Source organism: Pezoporus wallicus, unplaced genomic scaffold (genome assembly GCF_028554395.1).
Source record: "Pezoporus wallicus isolate ANWC-B61680 ecotype Strahan unplaced genomic scaffold, APGP_CSIRO_Pwel_v1 contig_3952, whole genome shotgun sequence".
Lineage (NCBI taxonomy): Eukaryota > Metazoa > Chordata > Aves > Psittaciformes > Psittacidae > Pezoporus > Pezoporus wallicus.
Window position 1 is genome coordinate 8,915,503 of NW_026635034.1, and position 18,792 is coordinate 8,934,294.

The window sequence follows — 18,792 nt, forward strand, 5'->3', positions numbered from 1 at the left end:
GTGACAGTTCATAAACCAGTTACAAATTCCAGGCTTACAGCAGAGGTAGATTTTTGTTTGGTAATCAGCTGCAGAAAACGTGTGCTGTAAAGCTGAAGCAGGAACTTTCATTTCAGCCTCTCTCAGGCTCAGTCCTTGCAGTGTGGTTGTTATCCTTAATTTGCTCTTGACTAGGTAACTGTTCAGTGGAACAGCACACGGTAGCAGATCTGCCGATGTGCAGAAGGATGTGCTTAGCTGATGATAGGCTTCTTCAGTGGTGAGTTTTCATTGAATTATCCGAAGGCAGAACCAAACTACTTTTATTTCTGATACAGAAAAACGCAGTGGATTTTTGTGTGCTTTTACAGAGCCCTCAGAAGATTTATAAACTAATAGTAACATTTGCTGACTGCCAGCACAGAGTTCCCTAAACAGTGTGGGGAGCAAGTAGGAGGCTGTAGAAAAGCAGCAGTTTGGTGAGTTGGACGGTGACTCACTCTGCCTACTGACTGCAACGTGGCTGATCTAAAAAAATACTTCTGCACCCCGTATTTTTATAGTCAAAGGGATAGTACTTGGCAGGTTGTATAATATGTCATTAGTCATTCTTGGTCTTTGTCTTGTGAGTAATGATTTGATCATTATGTGGTCTGCATAATCAGATTAACTGGTATCTGTCTGTCTTATTTGTATCTGGAAAAGTAAACGCCTCATACTTGACTGTGTTTCAGTGTACATCCTGTTTCCTGAAAACTGTGATAAATCCACGTGCAGAAGTTGAGCTCGAATTGAAGGGGCTGTTTGCATAATGCATGAAGCCAGTCGAGTGTGATGATGTCTGCCAGCACTAGGGATAATGTCAAAGATGACAGCCCTTCTGTGGGTCACTTCAGTTGCCTTCTCCCAAGAACCAGTTTTAAAAGCATAGTTGTAAAGCACTTAAGAAACTAGTGTCTTTGTGTTTCCCTCTTTAAACTTTGTGGGAGGAAGGAATGAAAGTATTGCTTACACAAAACGGTAGTTTTGGGAAGGTGACAGTTTAGGCTAAATGAAAACAGAAGTGCCTGTGTGAATAGCCTGTTCAGCAGGCATTGGGGTTATAAATCCCTCTTTTTCTTGATACTATAGTCCAGGTGGTCAGAGCACAACTAAAGAGCAGTTTGTCATGTTTGTTTTAGTGTGTATTTTCAAGACAGACAGTTGGACTGACCGTTATGACTTTCATTGAAACTGAAAGTGTATAAACTGAACAGGTGTTGGTGTCACTCTTTGTAAATAGTAGTATTTTTAAAAACCACCTCATTATTTTCCAAGTTGAAAAATCTCAGTACAACCCAAAGAAGAATATGTTATTTTGAGCTCACTTTTGGCTTGAGGAAAGCCTTGATTTCTTCTGGTTGATTACCCTTTAAATAACTATTATCTTAGAGTGGAAGAAAGTTTGGAGTTAACTTTTTATTTTCCCTCCCTCCTGTCTGCTTCTGGTCCCCAGGACTGTTTGTCTTAAATGTCTGTTTGCTATTAACTCATGATGGGGAAACTAGTTCAGCAGCTTCCCTGGCACAGGCAATGCTCCGGGAGCTGCAGTCATGGCAGGGGGGCCAGGTCACGGGTGATGGCAGCGAAGGAACTATAGCATGAGAGCAGAGGGCTGTGCTAAGTGAGAGATGCAACGGGTGTAGTGGAAGAAGCGTGTCTTTAATGTGAAGAAGATGGGTGTAGGTGTGGCATTAGCTTAGAAGCAGGATTTTACTGTGTAGACAAGGATATATGAACCTGCTACAGCACTGTCATCTCTTACATTTCCAGAGTAGAATTTTCAGTGGCAGTAAACAAAACATCATTCTCAATTACTGAATCTTAATATGCTTTAGTAGTGGGGCATTTTTGCTAGGACGATCTCCAGTTGTCCTCATCCTATTCGTGTGATGTACTCTGGTTGCTAGACAGGCTGCCTCCTGGTCAGCTTGCTAGGACTAGATCCTTTTATGAATGATAGCTGGGCCCTGCTTTCTGTGGCTTTGGGATTAAGTAATTTGCTCCTGAGTTGCGTAGAAAGTTTTGTAGCAGGATCAAGGAAGTTTGTTGGAGGATCAGGTCAAATTGAAGGCTGTGATGGGTTGCTTGTGTTGTCAATATTTGTTTTCTTAGCTAAATCACTGATGCTGAAAATCATTACGTGCCTTCTGGATTAATGGTCATCTAGTGGAAGGATATAGTATAAACTAATTAAAAATGCATCATTTCAGAGATAGAGAATGAAAATTTTAGGACTCCTGCTTCAGTAAGCAAGTGGGCCATAATTCCCTTTCTCCTTGAAAGCAGTAATGTCATTACTGCTTTTGTGTTGCACTTTTGCTGCTGCCTTTGTTTAGTCATAACAGGGATAAAATCTGAGTTACAGTGAAGCAGTCGGCAGATCTTACACCTTGCTGCTCATAGGCATCTTTCTGAATCTGTTCCTGTGCTGTTTTATGGAACTAGCTAAAAGAGAGGTTTCAGATGTGTGACCCAGCTGGTGCAGACCTCTTTGGTATGGCTGCATATTGAAGCCATCAGCAATGTGAAACAATAAGCCTAATTATGGGGAAGAATACAACTGGGTTTAGATGGTCCCCAGGATATAAACCACAGCTTATTGCAGGGTATTTGAACAGAGGCCTTGGACCTCTGTTAACATGATACTATATTATGTTATACTAACATTATATAAATGTAATTATATAATCTATAATATATATCATTGCATTAATGCAATTCATGTTAACATGAATTTAAAGTGTTAGTGTGAGCTACAAAAGTGAATTTCCATAACAGTTTTTTGCAGGGGGTTGACAATGAAAGGGAAATGGGCTGGGTTGATGTAAACTCTTTTACAGGCAGCAGCTCAGAATGGGAGCCTGAAAGTGGTGTATGTGAATGAGAAAGTATTTTTAGGCTTAAAGAAATAAAATGAAAAATCAAGAGGCTAGACTTCTGGGTTTTATAATTGTGAACAAAGAGTTCTTTAGGGTAAATTTCATCCTTTTTCTTTAAGAAGACGCGTGTATATTGTAAGGGTCCCTACGCTGGTTTCTTAATGCCGATACAAATTCAAGGTAGTTTTGGGGAAAGTAACAGTGTTACCTCATTATGTTTGTATGAAGGTTATAATAACTCTAAAATTAGGGCTTTTGGCAGCATGCGGAGAAAGGAATCTCAAGGCAATAGTTATACTTGCTGAGTAAAGAAAGCTTTGAAGATCACCCTTCTGGCAGGGTACTGTACCACATCAGTGGAGCGCAGCTGAATGCTTTTCAATTTAGAGATCCTCTATTTGGTGATCTTTACTGAAAAAAAACCAAACCCCAGCAGACGATAGCATCTGTTTGCTCCTTCTTTGCTGTGTTTGCTATGTGGCTGTACAAACACCTGCAGGCAGGTGGTGTGGGGCAGGAGGGAGGGAGAGCTGGGGCACTGGGGCTGTGTGTCTTGGTGGCAGTCAGGCTTGAGCCTAAGGAATGGTAATGTTTAAATGTCGTGAAACAGTCTTGTTTCTGCTTGCCAGTGTGCCTGCCTTTATTTTTTTTTTTTTCCTGCATGCAATTCTGATTACTTTAGTGAATTGAGGCCATTATTTCCAATATGTTAATAATTTGTCAGCTGCTCTTGTTGCCCGGTTAAGAGTGGGGAGACTTGTTTTGCTTGGTCCGGTTTGCCCCACTGAAGTGCCAGCACGGTTTTAAGGGAGAACATTTGTACAATTAATTCTAAAGTATTGGGGTAGTTTGGAGAGCTTAGAAAACTGGATGAAGGGCTGAAATGAGTTAATCTAAGGTTGAACAGAAGACATTTAGTGGTTTGATGTGACCTATAGTTGTGGGGGAAGAACATGCAAGTGACTTATAATGGAATTGCCCAAATCTTGCCACAGTGTGTAAGGTATGCCTCTGACTCTTCTCTTTGTGGTATCTTTGAGCTTTTAAAAGAAATGAGGATGTTGTGCACAAAATGCAACCTGTGGTCTTTATGACTGCATTCTGCTGCAGCAAATAAGGGCATTTACCAAGGAAATTATAACTTTCGTTTTCATAAGTAGTAGGTGCATTCATTAAACTATTCAAAAATAATTTCTGAAAATGCACATATGTATGGAGAAATGGTTATAGAATGTACCAGTTATTGTGTAAAATGTACTTGCTGTTTCTCTTTGTAATCTAGGTTGCATAAGTGACAGATAATTGATAAGGTAATATTTGTCTAATATGTAGGAATTACCCCTGCGATTCCTGTAGCAGTTAATTTAGAGGGGCCAAATTATGATTTGATTTGTTAGTAAACTTTATCCAAAACCACAAGGATTTAAGCTTTATAAGTGGCATTGGATGTGTGCTGTATATTCTGGAAAGTCAATAAATACTAGGAGTGCACAAACCATTACCCTTTTTGTGTGAATGGTACCCAGTAATCTCTTATTATGATGAAATAGTCAGATTTTGGCTTTGAGTAAAACTTTAGTGGAAAGAATTATTCCAGAATTTAGTGACTAAGGTGCAGGATATGAGTGTTTCTCACTTGTCTTAACAGCTATGTTGGAGAATTACCAAGTTTTCTGTGATATTCCCTTCTTTATTAAGATTCTGTAAGATTTTTCGTTGTGTGCTGTATATTCTCAGTAGATTATATCTAAAACTTTCACAATACTTGTTTATAAATGATGGTTGGTGATTATCATTGGTTTTCCTCCCAGAGTATGAAAAGCCTATGCTGTTTCTGGTTAGTTCAGCTTTTATGATCATTCCTTATTTTGTAGCTAAGCACTGAAGTTGTATATTTAGGGAGACTTAAGTAGTTGGGGGAAGAGGAAGACTTGTGTATGTGCTGGAATACTGATGTATTTTTTCTCTGCTTTTCAGGTTGTCACGGAGTAAAATGGATGGTAGCTTTGATTGTGATTGTGGTGAGCTGGAGCCACCTGATCATTAACAGAAGGCATCTTTTGTAAATCAAGAGCTGCCAGTTTCCCATTTAACTAGACTGTAAACAAAGGAGAGAAAAAGGAGGAAGAAGAGAAAAAGGAGGAAGAAGAGAAAAAGTAGTGCTTACCAGCACCATAGAATGATGCTGCTCAGGACCAGTCCAACACTGAATGTATCTGCACTGTGAGGAGGAGGATGTTAACAGAAGCCTATTATGTGCATATTTATTCACATTTTTGTTAAATGTTAACCAGTTTAGCCCAGTAGAGCTGAGTGCATAGTATGTCATTTCATTCCGTTTGAGTTTCTTGTGAGTATTTTCTTTAATGTCTGCAGAAATGCTGCACCTTTCTTGAACTATGAATGCTGCAATCTTTCTATCTTATGCTCGGTTTGAGTTCTAGAGCTTACGAGCTCTAAATTCAAGGGGACACAACAGGCCTGGCTGGCTCATAATGAAATGAGAGTGTCAAGAAACCATCTTGCAGTCAAAGCCAAGTGTTTCTTCTCCCTTTCCGTAAGACCTTTCTTTCAGATACCAGTGGAAGTGTCTCCGCGTGTTTACAGAAGCTTAGTAGTTTGAGAAAAGAGAAAAGTAAAGAATTTAAACATGGCAGAAAAATTTGAAAGTCTCATGAACATTCATGGATTTGATCTGGGCTCTCGGTATATGGACTTAAAACCACTAGGCTGTGGTGGAAATGGCTTAGTTTTTTCTGCTGTCGATAATGACTGTGACAAAAGAGTGGCTGTCAAGAAAATTGTCCTTACAGATCCTCAGAGTGTTAAACATGCTCTACGTGAGATCAAAATTATTAGAAGACTTGACCACGATAACATTGTCAAAGTATTTGAAATCCTTGGTCCTAGTGGAAGCCAGTTAACAGATGATGTGGGCTCCCTTACAGAATTGAACTGTGTTTACATTGTTCAGGAATACATGGAGACAGATCTGGCTAATCTACTAGAGCAAGGCCCTTTACTGGAAGATCATGCTAGACTTTTCATGTACCAGCTGCTACGTGGGCTCAAGTATATTCACTCTGCAAATGTTCTGCATAGAGATCTCAAACCGGCTAATCTTTTCATTAATACTGAAGACTTGGTGCTGAAGATTGGTGACTTTGGTCTTGCACGAATCATGGATCCTCATTATTCCCACAAGGTATGTGAAGAGTGGGAATATTCAAGTGACACACTCACAGTTGTGCCTTCTTAGAGTAGTGTTTTTCTCCCTTTCACAGAGGTAGATAGTCTGTGGAAGGTCTTGTTAGCGGATGGGATATAATGTTAGAAATCATACAGTAGAACTGGATGCTTGTGAATAAAGTAAAGCAGATCTATTTCTAATGATACGTTTTGTCTCAGACAGGACTAGTGCAAGCATAAAACTTCTTTTTTTACTATCTGTGTTCAGAAAAACAGATTTTTAGCAATGAATGCAGGACCCAAGATTAAGAGCAACATTTAGAGGCATAACTATCAGAAGCCGTAGGCAAGTTTATATGTGATGCATTCATAGTGTACAAGTGGGGCTACTTCCTGGGATTGATTTAGAGTTACTGTGTTCCTGGTTTAGATGTTTCACAGAAGAGTTTGTTATAATCTCTGTGTTTATTTGGCATCTGGGAATAAGAAAGTTTTGCTGCAGTACCTCATTTGCAGTACCTCATAATAAATAGTGGGATATTTCAGCACTGTTGCTGTGCACTTGTAAAGATACAGCTGTTATATTTTAAAAGGCAGAAAGGCACAGCAGGGGGCACATGGTAGGACCTTGAGACCAAGCATCTTGTAGTTGTGCATTAAAAAATAAGAACAAGTAATTAAAAACCCCATAACTCTTAAAAATCTAAGTAACCTCTTTTCGTTTTTTAATCAATTTAGGGCCATCTTTCTGAAGGATTGGTTACTAAATGGTACAGATCGCCCCGTCTTTTGCTTTCTCCTAACAACTACACTAAAGCCATTGACATGTGGGCTGCAGGTTGCATCTTTGCTGAAATGCTGACTGGGAAAACCCTCTTTGCAGGTGGGTAGAATAAAAATATGTGTATGTATGTATTGCTACAAGGAGTGGTACTGCATAATTATCTTCCTCCAGAAAGGTTGTTTCTCATGGGTAATAGCACTAGTCACTGACTATCAGGATATGCTATATTATCATGCATTTATGTAAGCAAATTAAAATCAATGTACTTGTAAAGCAAAAGATGTTTCAGTTTTTGTTACTCATACCAGTGTGTATACAGATCGCAATTTGACGTAGTACTCCTGTATGGAAAGCTGTCTGTAATTAGGTTAAGCTAAATTTATTGTATCCCTATGAAGTGTACTAAATACATGTGTTTTAGTGAACTGGTTTATTCAGGGACTGTCTGAGGATTATGACTGCCCTGAGCATTATATAAAGATTTTTATTTTAAAATACAGTCAGCCTAATCACATCTCACTTTTTTATGTTAAATTACAGAAGAGTGACCCTTTTTTCCCCATTCCCAATTTTTTTTTGTCATCTGCAGGTTCGTTTGGCCTGACCTTTGTTTCAGTGGTCTAGGAAGGAGACTTAAGATTTAAAATTTAGTGTGGCATACCAGGGAAATGTGTAACCTCTTTTTAGATAAAATCAAACTGTCATTTGCATTGTAGGAGATCACCCCATAGGCTCCACCTGCTGTTAGGCATTCAGTCCATGGGAGCAATTGAGCTAGTCTAGAGTAAACCCCTGACATGCTTACTTTCTGTGCACCCTGGAGCCTCAACAGCGGCTGCCTTATTCAAGCTCGCTCTTGGATTTGCTTCTCTTGGTCTAAATTACTGGAGTAATACAGAAAAAACCGCTTTAGAACTGAGCTCCTCACATTTCAAAGGTCACATTCCTTTAGGTACATGTGGACTAAAACCGCATCTCTGTATTAATTCTTACCTTTGTATGTCAAGGTAATGAAATTGAGAGCTTTTCTCATTAAGTACTATTAATGAATTTCTGTCACCTTGGAATCATTATTTTAATTAATTAAAATTAATGATAATGGTTAATCATTAATTGTATAAATTGCTGATAGAAATCAGCAACTAATATGCAAAGAGGCTTTTCTTAACTTGCAGTGAGTTGCTAACTTTGAGTTACTAACAGTTGCAGTAAAGTTCAGTGTATTAAATGCTCAACTGATAAGAGATTTTTTACGTTTCCATTGCATCAAGCAGTTCTGCTAGAGGATAGTGAAACAGAGAAAGTCTGCAGATTTCAGTGCTCAGCATAGAGTGATTGCAGCTGCTAGCACTTTGGCTTTTCTTTTTCTGTAGTGTTGGTATTTGCCAAAAGTTTTTATTGGTCCAATAGCTGTGCAGTGAGCTAGAATTCTGGGGTTTTTCCAACTTGGTCTTAGTAACCAAAATTCATTTGGGGTCATGTTTTCTGCAGTGGCTTTGTCTTGGCTTTTCTTTAAGTCATCTGGCAGATGTGTTGGTTGGATGTCCAGTGCAGACTGCTGAAGTGAACTGCATAGACTTCATCTCCATTTATTTTTGCATTTAATGTCACATGCATCAGTATAATTATCTCCCAGAGCTGCTTGGTGAAGGAGAGAAACACTGGCATCAAATAATTCTATATAGTTTAATCTGCTAGTTGACTTTCTAGGGTGCTGTGTGCTTCTTTGAGCTGAACAATAAACTGAGGTAGACAAGCTGTATTTCTGGGTGTTCCAGCTACATTGGTACAGCATATAGATGCTGTCCATTATTCGGAATTGACCTGCTATGTGGTTCTTACCCAAGGAGATTTCAGTAATGCTAAAAGTATGCTATAATTTCAGTCCTAACACAGTATATGAATACAAATGGCTGTGTCCTGTAAGATCTCTTGCTGAGCTAAACCTCTGGTTTTATTAATAAGGGACATAAAAGTCAAAGTGAGGTTAAATATTGAATCCATTAAGTGGATCACTTCAAAGAGGAGGATTGCAGTAGTATAGTATATAACAAAAAGGTTGTTGCTGTAGAGTATTGCATCTTGAAGACATTCTTGCAAAACCTTAAGGTTGGGTCATTTTATCTGTGTGTAGCAGCGCTGTGATTCTTCATATGCTACCGCATTTTTGAGAGCTCTTCGCATTTATCAGTCAAATTTAGAACTCCAGCCTTTCCTCTGTTGTGGGAGATAATAGTCTTCTGCTGAAAATAGCTACTCAGCACAAAATTTTAACATGCTTTTCATATACAGGGATCAGGAGTGTTTTGAAGTTGAAATAGCAGCTTGTGTTTTCTCTGGGTGCTTAGGTGCGCATGAACTTGAACAGATGCAGTTGATTCTAGAATCAATTCCTGTCGTACATGAGGAGGACCGTCAGGAGCTTCTCAATGTAATTCCAGTTTACATTAGAAACGATATGACTGAGCCACATAAACCTTTAACTCAGTTGCTTCCAGGCATCAGTCCTGAAGGTAAGTAATTAAAAAAAGTACTTCCTGTATTTCAAAATCATAAAATAGTGAATGTGTGTGCTTGTTAAAAGCAAGTGTCAGTGAGAAGAATCTCTACGTTCTCTGAAGCAGGATTATCTGCTTGTATGATAGCTACTTGGTCATCTTTGGAGTGGAAATGTGAATCTCTGCTGGACCTGTTTGCACTAGAATTGCTCTATTTTGAGACACTGGCCTCCTAAATATAAGGGAGCACTGGAATGGAGTCAGTATAAAACAGCTGTCGTTCAGATGTTTCCAGAAGTGTCTCAAGTGAACTGACAGCAGTGTTTCCTGGTAGCTGTAGGTGGATACTGATTCTGCTTGAAGCGTTCTGTCTCTTAGTATATTTTCCTGCTTTAAGTTAAATTGTTGTTGATCGTAGGTTTGACCTCTGCTCTTCTAGCTTTCTTATGGCTACAGAATGCATATTTGGCAGTAAACTGTCAAGAGCTGATACTTCACAGGTGGCTATTTTCAAGCAAATGCACACCTTTAGAGCAAAGTTCTGGACCTTAATCTTAAATTCTAGATGTCTGAAATGTCATTTCTCTTCTATTTACTATAACTTTTTTGCTGCAGCACTGGACTTTCTGGAGCAAATTTTGACATTTAGTCCCATGGATCGATTGACAGCAGAAGAAGCTTTGTCCCATCCTTATATGAGTATTTATTCCTTTCCAACGGATGAGCCTATTTCAAGTCATCCTTTTCACATTGAAGATGAAGTTGATGATATTCTGCTGATGGATGAAAGTCACAGCCATATTTATAATTGGGAAAGGTAAATTTATCACTTAGTGAATGGTTACGTGCTAGAAGTAATTCTGCTTCATGGGCATAACATCCTTTTCTGCTTGTTTCTTGTCAAGTTGACCTGAGAATAAACTTTTCCCTTATAGGCAGTGCCTTGTCATTGGGTTTATAATTCATGAGAGTGACTTGGCAATGCTGATGCGTTCCTGAGATGCACTCGGCAGTCTAGAATCTAAAGCTAATCTCCCCATTATTTTTTTCCCAAAAAATGTTTCTCTAAAACAGTTTTAAGTGTGAATGTCTCATCCAATGCTTAGTGCATGTTATAGTAAATAGATTGACAATAGTCATTGAAAGTCAGTTTAACACACTTTAAGGAAGACTTCTGTAAATGAAGTGAGTTGTCATACATAATTCTGGATATAAATCTCTCGGATGTGTGTATGAGGATTGCTTTATGCCAGATTAATTTAAAAGCCTGGAGGATGTACCCAGTGAATTGAAAAAATTTTATCTGTGTTAAATTGTCGTTATTCTGTAAGAGAATTTCTAAACTTAACTCTCTCTGTCTTGGGAGTGAGAAGACTGGTTTTTAGCTGCTAACACTTAGGAAATTGTTTTACAGATACCATGAAAGTCAGTTTTCAGACCATGACTGGCCTATTCATAATAACTATGAAGCTGATGAAGTTCAGCGTGATCCAAGGGCTCTCTCTGATGTTACTGACGAGGAAGAAGTGCAAGTAGATCCTCGCAAATACTTGGATGGAGATCGTGAAAAGTACCTGGAGGATCCTGCCTTTGACACCCACTTCTCTACTGAGCCTTGCTGGCAGTATTCAGATCACCATGAAAACAAGTATTGTGATCTGGAATGTAGTCACACTTGTAATTATAAAATGAGGTCATCTTCATACCTAGATAATTTAGTTTGGCGAGACAGTGAAGTTAACCATTACTATGAGCCCAAGCTTATTATAGATCTTTCAAACTGGAAGGAACAGAGCAAGGAAAAGTCTGATAAGAAAGGCAAGTCTAAATGTGAAAAGAATGGGTTGGTGAAAGCTCAGATAGCGCTTGAGGAAGCATCACAGCAACTTGTTGAAAAAGAAAGGGAGAAGAATCAAGGATTTGACTTTGATTCCTTTATAGCAGAAACCATTCAGCTTAGTTTACAACACGAGTCTACTGATGTTGATAAATTAAATGACTTGAATAGCTCAGTGTCTCAAATAGAGTTGAAAGGATTAATATCAAAGTCAGTTAGCAGAGAGAAGCAGGAGAAAGGAATGGCTAATTTGGCACAGTTAGAAGCTCTGTACCAAACCTCCTGGGACAGTCAGTTTGTAAGTAGTGGGGAGGAGTGCTTCCTCATAGACCAGTTTTGTTGCGAAGTAAGGAAGGATGAACAAGTTGAAAAAGAAAATACTTACACCAGTTATTTGGACAAATTTTTTAGTAAGAAAGAAGATGCTGAAATGCTAGAACCTGAGCCAGTAGAAGAGGGGAAGCTTGGGGAGAAGGAAAGAGAAGAGAGCTTTCTCAGTAACAGTGGAGAGCTCCTCTTCAACAAGCAGCTTGAAGCTATAGGTATTCCTCAGTTTCACAGCCCCGTTGGTTCGCCGCTGAAATCAATACAGGCCACATTAACGCCTTCTGCTATGAAGTCATCTCCCCAGATTCCCCACAAAACGTACAGCAGCATTCTGAAACATCTAAATTAAAACACTCAGCAGACATTTCTTTTATATTCATGAGATGTGTTTGTCTTTTTTTATTACTAGTGTAAGTAATTTTTTTACTTGAATCAGACGGTGTAATTTTGGTATGGATTTCATTAGTTTTCTGTTTACCATTGTTTTTACAATCCAGAATTACTTTCTATACATAAGTTAGTTTTGTTTTTAAACTGGCATGTCGTTTGCACACAAAATTAAAGAATAGAGCAAAATAATGCAAAATGCAGGAGGTAACAAAAAAAAATGCACTAAACCAAGTAAAAAAAAACATTCTCTCAGTAAAACAGTGTCCATGTTTTGCAGAAAAAGAACCTTGCCTTGAAATTTACACAGTGAGACTGTACATAACTGCATGAAAATATCTATTTTTCCCAAAACATTTTTTCATTCATGCGTATTTTAGAGTTTTTCATACTGTACACATTTCTTAGACACATGATACCAGCAGCAACTGAAATGAATGCAGAATTTGGTACGCATGTGTTATCTACCTCAAGGTAACAGCAGTATGTGGCAAAACATTAACCACCCATAGTGCTTCTCATTATGCACTTCTATTTAGCCAGCATTATTGTAGTAGCTATTCTTATTGAAAATCATTCAATATTTATAAATGTTCTGGTATGCATTCTTTATAGTGAAGTGTTAATATGCAGCACTTTTATTTATTTTAGCAAATAAGTATATTTCTGTAATTATAGAAAGTCAACTTAATTTTTGAGTTACTTTTCAGATAAAAGTTTCTGTTTAGCACTATGGTTTTATTGCCTACATAGCTGGATATATATTAACATCAGCTTATTCTGAGGCTATCAAATACATTCTCTTTATTTTTATTTCTTAGTTTTCATTTCAATGAAAGCACTCACTGTGTATAGGAATTTGTAATTGGAGGTGCTTGATCTCAACAAAAGAAATTAGGAACTGCTTTATTATCAGATGCTCCTAGAAGTCTTAATTGTGTTCATTTTTTAAGATTTTGTAATGTTAGTTGTGTGCATGGAAATAATTAAGGTACAACATTACTGTAGGTTAAAGTTCTATATGGTGAGACATTTTGTTTTTACTGTATGTTTTTACTGAATGATTCCTGTCCCGCTCCCAACCCCCCTCAAAAGCAAGCATGACTAAAATTAGGTTAAATATAGCATGTAGCATCTCAGTCTTCTGAAAATTTGTTTTACCTTCTGATTTTTTGAAATACTGGATGTATCATTGGCTCCCCTGTTTAAAACGAAGAACAAATAAAAACATGGCCAGCAAAAACGACTGATGTTGCTTTGTGCAATGTAAGATAAAGAGCTGCTGCTGTCATGTTGCGTTGTGAAAGGCAGCACTCCCTCTACAAGATCCTCAGGGAAACATGAGGAATTGCCTTCCCTGGGAGTCTGCCCTAGATGTGTTGCTTACAGGGGGTGTAGCGCCCTAGTGGAAGGAGCCTCCAGAAATATAACTTTGTCCCAGTGCACATGGCCTGTGTTGAAGAGAACCTTGTGTAATGGTGTGACTATGGGAGTGTGAGTGTGCATAGCATCAATAACCATGTTTTGTTGAACATACAGCTGACTTGCAGGTGTAAGTGAGCTTTACTGTTCTATCAACTTTTTAAACATAACAGTGTTAAAGCAGAAAAGCTGCTGTAAGCATCTTCATGTTGTGGGCAACATGGAGTGAAGGTGTTGATGCAGGTCCTTCACCTAAGAGTCTGTCAAGCACTTTGCACGAGGAGTATAACCAGGTAATTCCTATGGGGTTTTCAAAATGTGCAGATCAGGTCTCTGTTGCAGCAAGCCCTAAGATGTATTTCTCTTCCAGTTCCTCCCATCAGAGCTGTTCCTGGGGGAGCTAATTAGCTGCGCAATAAAGCTACATCTTTTGGCAAACTGCAGCTTTTTCCGTGATGGTATCTTAGTTCTTCCAATTTTTCCATCCCTCCTCCTCTGGTAAGTAGCACAGATGCAATTTGCATACAGCAAGGAGCTGCCCTTCAACATGGCAGACAGTGGTCACCTGGGGAGATGGGCCCCAAAGTATGTCTTTGGGTATGGCGTGTGAATGCTTAGGTACATCAGTTTGTATGTATGGGGCTGTGGGGAGGAGGAAATAGCTCATTGCCTTTTCTCCTGGGCAGGGGACTGTGGTAGGTTTTACAGAGATGGAAAGCAGTGGGTGGGAAGTGTTTAGAAACTGGAAACAAATTTCAGCTTGAAAACACATCTTTGGCAAATGAATCTTTTTTATTTGTTTAGTTTTTAAGCACACCAGTGACACTCAGTGGAACTTAAGAAGCCTGTAATGGTAGAAAGGGAACATTTTTAAACTCAAAAAGGGAGAGGCTAGCACGGGGCTTAAATCCAGCACAGTGCTTCTCACTGCCTTGGACTTCTACTTGCACTGGGGAAGCAATGCTGTACAGGCACTGCTGGCTGCTTTGGTGAAAACCCTGCTCTCCTAAAGGGGTTTCGTTGTTGGAGGTTTCAGCTAGGCAGTCAGGCCTATGACTTGGAAGTAATTCCCTGTGTGGAGATGGTTAAACAGAGTAAAAGTACTTTGTAAGGCAAAGTGAAATCTACTGTTAGAAAGTGAAAATACTGAGCGTGGTGCTGGTTTCTCCCTTGGCAAGGCACAGGAGTCCTGCCTTAGAAGAGCAGTCTATGGGAAAGAGCAGGTTTTCATGGAATGCTCCCAGCAGGTGAAAGATGGTTTTTGTCCCACACTCATCAGCCGTGCCCATCCTAGGCCAGTTACATGTGTAACCCTTTGGCTATGACCTAGCAACTGATATGTCTTTAAAAACAAGTTATGGAAGAGGCTTTAATTATGAACTAGATAAAGGGGCTGCTATTCCATGCCAATGTACTTGCCAAGTAAAATGGAACACCCTTTTTAACAAAAAAGCAATAAGGAATGAGGATACTAAATGTCTTCAAAATACCTTTTCTTCTCTCTGTGGTCTTTGGTTGAAAGGCAGCATTTTAAAATATATCCAACAAGAGCTTCAGCTAAAAGAGGTGATGTTTACCCTTACGGAACAGACCAGGACAGAGCATTTTACATGTGCTCTGCCATCACATGGGATCTAATAATTGCAGAGTGGCACAATGCTGAACAGTTTGTTCTGATCAAGAGTTGTCAGTCATGGTCACTTCCTCACAATTGTATTTAATTATAATTAAATGAGAGTTGCTATATATAACCTTAGCTATTTATATGAGACTTTGCCCATGCGACTTAGTGGTATGAGTACAGCATGAGTTTCCTTCATGGCCCTGGTCAGCAGGACAGCACTGACTTGCAGCAGTAGCTCTGCTGCCTACAGCTGATGTTGTATGCCTTGATTTACTTTGTTTTTCTATTACCTTACCCTTGCTTTTTCCATGCTGTAGCAGTTCTTAGAAGCGTGGCTGGTACATTTAAAGCCTTGTGAAGTTCTCGCTTCAGTCTGGCTTGTTGCCTGGAGGTGTTAATTTACAAACAGGTTTTTAATACCTTTTTTTTGCAGAGGGGAGGCTTCTTCCTGGAGAGTTTTTCTTCCATATGGAACTGATGTTATTCTGGGGCTATCTTTGCTGTCTTTTTCTGTCCCTTCTACACTCTGTGATAGTCAGAGGTAACAAGTTTTTCCATATGTGGACTTCCATTCCCTATTCTACAGGCACATATACCACAAACCACAGAGAACTGTACGTGGGGTCCTGAGGAATTCGGTGACATGCTGTGGTGCATGTTATTTCTGGGTATCAATAGAGGGGAAAAGCATCCTTGAACTAAATCTGCTCTCGCAAGTCATCTTTATTTATACTCATGTTGCTTTTCTGTTGCTGAGGTTTTTTAGAAGCGCTTGTCAAGCCTTCACTTAGGGTTTATATGTAATTGAACAGTAAACTGTCCTCATTCCTCCAAAGGTGCAATCCTGAGCAAAGCAACCCTGTACCAATTTGCTCCTCATTCTTTTGAGTTACCTCAATTCTTACAAAATCCTGCAAATTCCTGTTTGTTGTTCTGCCAGTGTTTGCGTCAGTGAGCGGAACAACCTGGGAAGTAATGCTGCAGGGTATTTAGCAACAAGCAAATAATCCAGATCACCAGCACTCTTGGGCTTCCATTCCCGTGTCTCTATATTTAAAGTGGTTATCTGCTTACTCCAAGTGCTATTTGAGAACTCCTTAAAATATTGACTGTTGAAAAGTTCAATGACTTCTTTTGACTGAGAATTAACATCACTGATAAGGTGATTTGCATGCACCATGTGCAGGGGGAGCTCTGCCCTGGTAGCCCATGTGGACATGGTGATAGCCACGTATAGCTGTGCTCTGCAAATAGCTGTCTCAATAGGCAGCAGCAGGCACATAACATCATTGGCTTTTCTCTGGAATCCGTCTGTTGCATCCTGACTGCAAAGCAGCCCTTCTATAGAGAACTCTGATAATAAAATTCCTCTTGTAATCTGTGTGCTGGTCTACTGCAGCCAAAATCACTTAACCTTTATGTCACCCGGCCTGGCTGTTATGTGTGGTATGAAATACAAAAGTCTGCTTTTCGCAGTTGCATGTGGGACAGGGAACTTATGACTTGTCTGGCTTTAGAGCCAGTGATACTATTGCCTTTGACAACCCGCTCACCTCCCCAGCTTTGGTTCCCTTGCTGATGGAATAAAGGTGCTGGGCTGTGATTACCTGCAGGGCTGCAGCAGTGCAGCAAGGCTCCTGCTCCGGATCTTACATGATTTATTGTAACTTCTGGTTTAGACTTCTCATAGACTTATAGTAACCATTCATGGCTGAGTACAGCCCAAGGCATGTGGTGATCCCCTGCCTGCTTGGTTAAAGATTGCTGGCCACTTTCAGAATAGATGTGATATAGGCTTTCCTTTATACCTGGTTTGTTCCTCAAGCCATACCCCAAGGCTCTGGTGCTGTGCAGCATGGAAGCTTTTTTGCCATCCCAATCCCACCATGGCTGGTGCAAGGTCAGTATAAACCCAGTAATTTTCCTATGCCACCATCCCCACAGCATCTTTCCCAAGGTGTCTGTACTGCAGGTGTAGCCAGGGCAGAATTTCTGCTTTACCAAATGGTTGATCCTTAGACACGCTTTTACTTTGCAGCTCAGGCTTCAGAAACTGATGCTCCAAACCCAGACTCTGTCAATAAAAGGACATTGTCTTGTTCTTCCGGGTGCTGTTCAGACTGGATTAGAGCTTAAATCTTCAGTGCTAGAGGCTGTAGAGGAACAGTGTTTCCATTTAACATCTGTCATGAATTTTATCGTTTTTAATCATTTAAAGCCATAGACCTGAATAACTGCATGACAGATTTATTGTGACTTCTGTGTTTGGATATAGATTTAAATGGTACAGCTCTTTAAATAGCTGGATAGCTAGCAGAGACATTTTTAAAGCCTGTGATTAAGAAAGTAGATAGGTTTGTATTTTCTTTTGTTATGTCTGCCTCAGATCTTTTTCTGCTAATGCTACAGTCTCTTAGTGAATTTGATGTTGACGCATATTGAAAGGTTGCATTACTTCCATGTAATACATTATCTTTTGCACCCTTGCGTATGATATTTCACTGATTTTTCCATCATTTTGTTTTTCTTGCTTTATGCAGAGAGACTCTCAGTTGTTTGAGTCTCTCAGTTTTGTACACGTAGCCCTGTGAAGCAACAAGGTGCAGGTCTATGCAGCTGTTGGAGTGCAGAGTGGACAGGAATGTTCTTTGGGTATTTCTGGCACTTCTGTCCATATTTCCGTTGGCCTTGCTAACCACATCACCCGGCATGCAGCATCGATTTCTAGCGAGACAAGATACAAAACCTCACCGTGACTGGCTTAGGGACCTATACAGGGCAAGGAGATTCTTCATCCAGGACAGAGGAAATCCAGGAGTGAAGCAAACCCTGAAGTCCAAAGTGGAGCTGTAACAACTGGGCAGCCACTGAGCAGCTCACACTTTGCAGCTGCCAAAAACTGACTGCTAGCATTTGTGTATGACTCTTGGATAGCTCATCAGTACCTTGCATCCCTTCTCTTGTCCCAGTAGAAGCTAACTATGTCAGCAGCAAAGCAGGTTTTTTGGTTCTTCAGTTGTCATAGAGCAAAATATGGAAGCACAGAGCTGCTTGAGCCATTTAGTAGCTGGATGAACACAGAATGGCTTGATGTGAAGCAGGCATTTGGCCATGGTAGGGGTTTGGGGCCAGCAGCAGGTACCAGTGCCTGCATGGAGAGGAGCCAGGAGTGACCAGAGCAGGGTCCGGCTCCTCCTCAAGAATGCTGGTGTGGCCTGGGGAGGAGATTTCCACCCTGCCTGCCAGGAATCAGTCTGTGTTGGCATGGGCAGGAGGAAAAACACAATGGGAAACGGGGAGATTAAAATAACCCCAGTGAAAACAGATGTTGGAAAACTGGTCAGAGTGGGGCTGCAGGGCTGCCTGGGCAGAGGGTGCTGGGAGGTTCTCACATGGGGGCTGTCCGGGGGTGAACACCCGGTTTCCATGTGCCTATAGGACCCACCAAAGCCCTGAGGCAGAGGCAGCGTGACTGTGCTGGCAGCAGGCTGGTGTTTTGTGTTCCCAAAATATGACTGATTACGGCTATTTACTCCAATGTGTTCGCTCACCTTCTCTCAACACCTGCCTTCTCCCTTTCTCACCGGATGAAGGTCATAAACCATTCCCTGCAGCACATCAGCCTGGCATCACATTTATTTAATTGATATGACCTCGCAGGCGCTGCCAAGCAGCAAGAGGCAGCTCTATTTCACAGCTCGGCTGTCACCAGGGAGCTGTATTTCTCTCCTGCTCTCCGAGCTGTGATCCATGGCTCCCTTCCAGCCGCAGACAAAGTAAAAACCAAACAGTGTTTTTCTCTTGCTAACTGTCTCTTCCTTTCA

The 18,792-nt window shown here is 40.2% G+C and overlaps 1 protein-coding gene across 3 annotated transcripts in view; it reads left to right on the forward strand.

Moving 5' to 3' along the window:
• Nucleotides 1-13,165, forward strand: part of MAPK6 (mitogen-activated protein kinase 6) — a 28,761-nt gene extending 15,596 nt beyond the window's left edge. For all 3 annotated transcript variants that reach the window (XM_057397564.1, XM_057397574.1, XM_057397556.1), the window contains 5 exons: nucleotides 4,878-6,105; nucleotides 6,828-6,972; nucleotides 9,222-9,386; nucleotides 9,987-10,188; nucleotides 10,786-13,165. In XM_057397564.1, the coding sequence (XP_057253547.1) occupies nucleotides 5,551-6,105; nucleotides 6,828-6,972; nucleotides 9,222-9,386; nucleotides 9,987-10,188; nucleotides 10,786-11,884 (2,166 nt within the window). In that variant the 5' untranslated portion in view covers nucleotides 4,878-5,550 and the 3' untranslated portion in view covers nucleotides 11,885-13,165. The remainder of the gene's footprint in view (nucleotides 1-4,877; nucleotides 6,106-6,827; nucleotides 6,973-9,221; nucleotides 9,387-9,986; nucleotides 10,189-10,785) is intronic.
• The last annotated feature ends 5,627 nt before the right edge of the window (nucleotides 13,166-18,792 follow it).